The sequence below is a fragment of the Epinephelus moara genome, chromosome 20 (genome assembly GCF_006386435.1).
Source record: "Epinephelus moara isolate mb chromosome 20, YSFRI_EMoa_1.0, whole genome shotgun sequence".
Classification (NCBI taxonomy): domain Eukaryota; kingdom Metazoa; phylum Chordata; class Actinopteri; order Perciformes; family Serranidae; genus Epinephelus; species Epinephelus moara.
In genome coordinates this window covers 44822338-44828843 of record NC_065525.1, presented here as the reverse complement: position 1 = coordinate 44828843, position 6506 = coordinate 44822338, and the positions used below count along the sequence as shown (strand labels likewise).

At 34.0% G+C, this 6506-nt stretch overlaps 1 protein-coding gene and 1 long non-coding RNA gene across 4 annotated transcripts in view; one reads left to right on the top strand and one right to left on the bottom strand.

Annotated features, from left to right (window-relative positions):
• ptprz1a (protein tyrosine phosphatase receptor type Z1a) overlaps nucleotides 1-5783 on the top strand; it is a 136607-nt gene extending 130824 nt beyond the window's left edge. For all 3 annotated transcript variants that reach the window (XM_050072835.1, XM_050072836.1, XM_050072837.1), the window contains 3 exons: nucleotides 3093-3235; nucleotides 3363-3498; nucleotides 4839-5783. In XM_050072835.1, coding sequence (XP_049928792.1) covers nucleotides 3093-3235; nucleotides 3363-3498; nucleotides 4839-4982 — 423 coding nt within the window. In that variant the 3' untranslated portion in view covers nucleotides 4983-5783. The remainder of the gene's footprint in view (nucleotides 1-3092; nucleotides 3236-3362; nucleotides 3499-4838) is intronic.
• On the bottom strand, nucleotides 595-3172 carry LOC126407779 (uncharacterized). Its single transcript, XR_007571820.1, has 2 exons — nucleotides 3045-3172; nucleotides 595-1832 (listed from the first exon to the last, which is right to left on the bottom strand). It is a non-coding gene; the product is annotated as an uncharacterized LOC126407779 (long non-coding RNA).
• Nucleotides 5784-6506: the final 723 nt, after the last annotated feature.

The window sequence follows — 6506 nt, the reverse complement described above, 5'->3', positions numbered from 1 at the left end:
TTCGCGTTTAGAGGGAATAAATTTCCGTTATAACGGAAACGTGGGCACAGTTATCTAACGTTATACAAAATACACAGACTAACTAACTAACTAACTGATTGACTAACATAAACAACTGAAAATTGAAAAAAAATTAGCTTGCACCGTTAGCTCCGGTAAGGGAAAGCATGAGGGAAAGCGGCTGACCGGAAGTCACGCACAAAACAACTGAAGTTGATCACTATTTACTTCCGTGTTTGAAAATAAGGTGGATACTATGACGTTTTTTTTTTCACTTATCGAAATACTATACTATAACGTTTTGTTTTTTTTTGACATACTATACTATGACTTTATAACTTTTTCGACATACTATACTATGACGCTTTTATCACTTTTTTTGACATGCTATACTAAGACTTTTTTCGACATACTAAACTGTATTTTTTTACTTTTTTCAACATGCTATACTATGACATTTTCTTCGACATGCTATACTGACATTTTCACTTTTTTCGACATACTATGACGTTTTATCACTTTTTTCGACATGCTATACTATGACTTTTTTTTTTCCACTTTTTTCGACATACTATACTATGACTTTTTTCACTTACTTTTTTCGACATACTATACTATGACTTTTTTCACTTTTTTCAACATACTATACTATGTTTTTATAGCTTTTTCGACATGCTAAACTTTGTCGTTTTTTTTCCACTTTATGACGTACTATACTGACTTTTTTCAATTTTTTGACATACTATACTATGACTTTTTTTCACTTTTTTCAACATACTATACTATGACTTTTTTCAACATACTATACTATGATTTTTTTATAGCTTTTTTCGACATGCCATACTTTGTCTTTTTTTTTTTTTCACTTTTTGACAAACTATACTATGTTGTTTTTTCCCATTTTGAACATGCTATATCATGACTTTTGTTTTTTTTCACTTTTTTCTGACATGCTATACTATGACTTTTTTTCCACTTTTTTCAACATGCTACAGTATACTATGATGTTTTTATAGCTTTTATCAACATGCTATACTATGACTTTTTTCGACATACTATACTTTGTCGGGGGTTTTTTTCACTTTTTTCGACATGCTATACTATGCTGGGGTTTTTCTTTTCTGGACATACCATACTTTGTTTTTTTGACATACTATACTTCTGTGACTTTCTTATTCATTTTTTTCCCTGTTCATTTATTTTCTTATTTATTTTAATGATATATGTGTTAGGACCCCAAAAAAGCTCCTTACCAAACATCAGTGAAACATATTAAAAGAAGAGTCCAGGAGTCGCACAAAATATTATTCAGCTCATTTAAAAAAAGGGTGACCACTAAACAGATCAAAATAACCAAACGAAGTCTACTAACAGAGACTGATGGGCCGGCTAGAATGAATAAAAGGAAGGGAAGACACCCAGACCAACCCATGGAGGGTTGTAGGATCTGGGCTCTCCCTTCTAACTTAAACCACCAGAACAACTAAACCTAACAGAAATAAAGCTGTGAAAATAAAACTACCAGATGTACCAAAAAGAACATGAACAGAGAAATAACAAAGGCAAAAGTATAGATCATGTCACATGTTATCATGTGAATAGTGGTGGGAGGAGGGGGAGGTGCCCCAACTCATCTCAGTTTCTCTGAAGGAAGGACTCAGTCCTTGGTGAGATTCACAAGGGTCCTTGACATTGAAACAGTCCATGGGCGGGGGTCGATGATGTAGCATCTTTGAAATTCGGCCCTTTTAGGATCCTTCCTTGACTTTGAGAAACACCTCCCGCCCCCTTTTCATGGCTGTCGGGCAGAGAGTCAGGCAGACCAGCGACACCTGAGAAGAAAAACACAACACACATGAATGACAAACCTGCATAATCTGACCAGTAGAGGGGCGCATGTATCATACAATAGTTCACATTTCTTGACTTTTTTAATGATATTTTGTTTTTGAATTAGATTTTAATGCATAATATACTATATACCATTATTAAATGACCTTTTAATAATATTTTCGTACCACACTATTCCATGACTTTTTCTGTGATATTTTTATGACAAGATTTTTTTAATGCCATACTATACTATGATTTTTTCTAAGTGATATTTCTAAGTTATTAAATACTGTGACCTTTTAAGTATTTTTTTATGGCTATAATTCTATGACCTTTTAATTATATTTATATGGCATACTATCATATTTCTACGCCATATAATACTATTACTTTTTAATATTTTAATACTGTACGATTCTGATTTTTTTTTAAAGATATTCTTAAGCCATACCATACTATGACTTTGTAAATGACTTTTTAATGACATACTATACTATGACCTTTTAATAATATTTCCATACCATATTATTCTGTCTTTGTAATGATATTTTTATGCCACACTATACTATTACCATTTATTGATATTTTCTTCCCTTACATATTATGATTTTATTTTAATGGTATTTTTATCACATTCTGGTAAATCATCCTTTGACTTCTTCATATTTTATGCTATACTATACTATGACTTTTTTCCCATGATATATTTGACATACTTCACTATAACTTTTTTAATGACATATTTCAGTTTGATGTTTTCAGTTCATTCATTTTTATGGCATACTAAACTATGATTTTATTCTGACATTTTTTCATGATATACCATGCTATGACATTTTTTATGACATACATCTTTATAGCATACTGTAGTATGACATTTCTTATAAAATGTCTATGGAATACTTTACTATTACAATTCTTTATAAAACTTTTATGGTATGTGAGAAAAACGGTTTCACTTTTGCTTTACGGCTTATTGAGTGAAGACTAATGGGCAAAAAATGCCACTTAAAATTAAATCTACAACACAATAAAGCTTGTAAAAACTAACGGGGTCTGAATATTTTCTGATGCCACTGTATATGATATGAGATTTATGTTGTTAATAGGATTAGTATTGCACAGTATAAACCAATGTAGGACCTTCAAAAATATACTAAACAGACATCACTTTGTTTTAAGGGTCAAAGGACAAAAAGTTGAAAACTCACCAATGTGTTGTGACAGACGTCTGCTCTCTTCCTTCTCCATCTTGACAGGACGACTACGTTCTGGAGGTGAAACACTACCGCGCCCCGCGTTGGCCGAATCCAGACAGTCCCATCAGCAACACCTTCGAGCTCCTTAACCTGGTGAAAGAGGAGAGTGCAGCAAAGGACGGCCCCACTGTGGTGCACGATGAGTAAGACCTTCACAGAGTAGTTAACATTTACCTTTAAAATAAAGACATTTAAAGGTTTTTTTTCTTCTGATATATGTTGTGAGTGATGATCAACAACAGTGACAGGTTTGATTTTCCCTTTTTCTAGTGAGGGTGGAGTCACGGCAGGAACGTTCTGCGCCCTATCGTCTCTGACTCGTCAGCTGGAGGCAGAGGGTTCGGTTGATGTCTTCCAAGTAGCCAAGCTGATGCACCTCATGAGACCGGGAATCTTCAGTGACATCGTAAGGCTGTTGTCTATCTCACAATATGCTGACGATAATGCACTGTCTGTTACACTTCTCCTGTGACTTACATATGAGAGCATTTATGCTAGACAGAATAATTACAGCTTATTACAACTTGGGTGTCATTCTTATAGTGTTTCCATCTCCTAACAACATAATTTTCACCAACTAATGGTTGAGATCTGGAAACTTGGTGATATCAAAAAAAGTCTGATGGGTCAAGAAACACAAACAGTCAGACAGAGCTGTCTGAGAATGACTTTTGAATGCCCCGCAATGGCATCATTTTTGGATGCTAAAAGGTGTTTTTTAAAGGCACAGTATTAAAAATAGTTTTGGTCATGATGGCAACACAAATTCTTGTTATTTTCAGGACAGCACAGCATCATAGTAACACTTTATTTAAAATGGAGGCAGTATTTGGTAAATTACCAACTTATGAAATCCAATTAGTTGCTTGAGTAATTAAGCACAGGTCAGCTATGGATGCAAACGGTATACTGCCAAGTGATAAAGGATTATAATGCAGCCGTTCCTCCTGTTTCCTCCATAATTATTACCAAACTACACAGTTCTCTTAGGGTGCTTTCAGACCTCGAGCATTTACAAGCGGACCAGATCAAATGCCTTGTGTGAGAAAGCTGCTCTTGATTGGTCAGAATTTCCATGTGGGAAAAATCCAGGAAGTAAAGCAAACGTTGAAGAAGAGTACACTTGCAAGATAAATGTGACACTTTCTAATGTCACAATGGAGGGACAACTACGCAGGTTGATTTTAGCGCTGCTCATCGTGGACTATATTGCTGTCATTGTTCATTTTAGTCAAACCATACAGTTTGAAAACGAGGCGCGGCTCCAACTAGAAAACAATGTTTTGATGCATTGGATGTGCTGAATGTGCATATTAAGGCAGTACAGGAGGAGGTGCACATTAATAATCCTCCAGGACTGTAACATGCTCATGTTTAACCCAAACAATGTGTCATGTGACTGCAGTTGCTTCACATCCAGGTCGGAACACCTTCTCACCACAAACCAACCGCACCAGAGTTCCTTTGGAACCGGACTGAGACCTTCTTGAAGAGGTGGTCTCAGTCTGGTTGCTGAGACCAGGCTGGCTGCTGTGTTCACACCTGCCCAAACAAACCGCACTGAGGGGGCAAACGAACTTGAGGTCGATTGAACCGAACCAATCAGGGCAGATGAGAAAGCACCCTTAAGCTGACCTAAGAAGAAATTATTCAGAAATTACAGACCCGTAACTTAACATGCAACAAGATACCGAGATACTGAAATACCAGTAAATAATCATTTGCTTACCTCTTTTTGTTTTACAGGAGCAGTACCAGTTCCTGTACAAAGCCATGCTGAGTCTCATCGGGACGCAAGAAGATGAGAAAACCCTCCAGTCGTCCGACAACAACGGTACCATCGTGGTGGGAACTGCCAGCACCGCTGAGAGCCTTGAATCCCTGGTGTAACCGCCCAAAACAAAAACACAAAGAACTCTTGTTTACTTTTACAAATGAGCAGCAGCATTTTGTCCTTCCACTTTCACACCACCAACAGAACTTCTCCCGGTTCCACAACCACTAAATAAAAATCCTCATTGTTCAGGACTCTGTGTCGTAGTTTGAGGCTGAAGGTTGAACAACCTTATCCTTTGCTGGATCTGGACTCCCTGCGGTTTTGTATTGTGTGCCTTTTTGTATTTTTCATCCTGTACTTCTAACTTTGATACAAGCTGTAGACTAACTGTCCAATGTTTTAACGCTGTACTGCCCTGAGACGTTTCGCTCGACTAACAAACTTTTCCTAAACCTTTGTATTTATTGGCACTGAGCCAAACAGGAAAAAAAGGGAAAATTGCATCTTTTTACATCAGAGATATTTTGTTAGCTTGTCTTTTATAGAGCTCCTGCACTGAACTCCTTTCTGTAAATACCATCGCAACGGTAGCAGCAGTGTGCTATTGAAGTCAAATATAAAATAAGGGCCTGGAATAATAAAAAATAATAATCTAATGTAAATAATATTCTAGTAATCAACTCGATGGACCAAATTTCTATTTATACTTTTAGATTTTTATATTTTACCATTTTTAGTGCATTCAAATGTTATGGTTTGATTCTAATTGCTTAGTTGGAGAACATTAATGCTTTTATATTCTGGATTTTGTAACAAACTAAATGTGATGCATGGGGTACTGACATGTTTTGTTTTTTTTAGCTGGACATGAAACACTGCTGGATTATTAGCTAGGGGATTAAATAAGTGAAAGAACACCAAAGAAAGAGCCTGTTGGACTGTTTTGTTACTGTGTGCTGAACTATAACACATCAAGAAAAAGATTCATGTTACCAAAGGCACTAATATCACTAATAGTAACTAATGTTACTAAATAATCTAAATAAGTTTTCAGAGCTGACCCGTCTATACTTTGACATTTGCAACAACGCTACAAAGATGAAGAGAGGCCAAACTATCAAGTCAAATTTCACATTTTCAAACAGAATTTGTAAAACAAATCTATATTTATATGTAATTTCAATAATTATGAAATGTATATAAATTATAGTATAATAATAATAACAATTCTAAAAAAATATAAAATATATATGTATAATTTTATTTAAAAACAATTCATAAAAAATAATCAATATTTTAATGAATTAATAATTTGTTAATTTATTTGAAAAAATGGTTAATATTATAAATTATTAATTACAAAGTATTATTATTATTATTATTATTATTATTATTATTAATAATAATAATAATAATAATAATAATAATAATAATAATAATAATAACAATAATAATAATAATAATAATTTGTATTTTAATTATAAAAATATAAAATTACATACATCATTTCTAAAAAATTATTCAATTTACATATGTTCATATGTTATTTTCAAAAATATCACCTTTTCAGCAAGTTAACTGGCAAACCAGAGCCAGGTAATATTTATGTTTTTTTCGTATTAATTTAATTAAGCTGT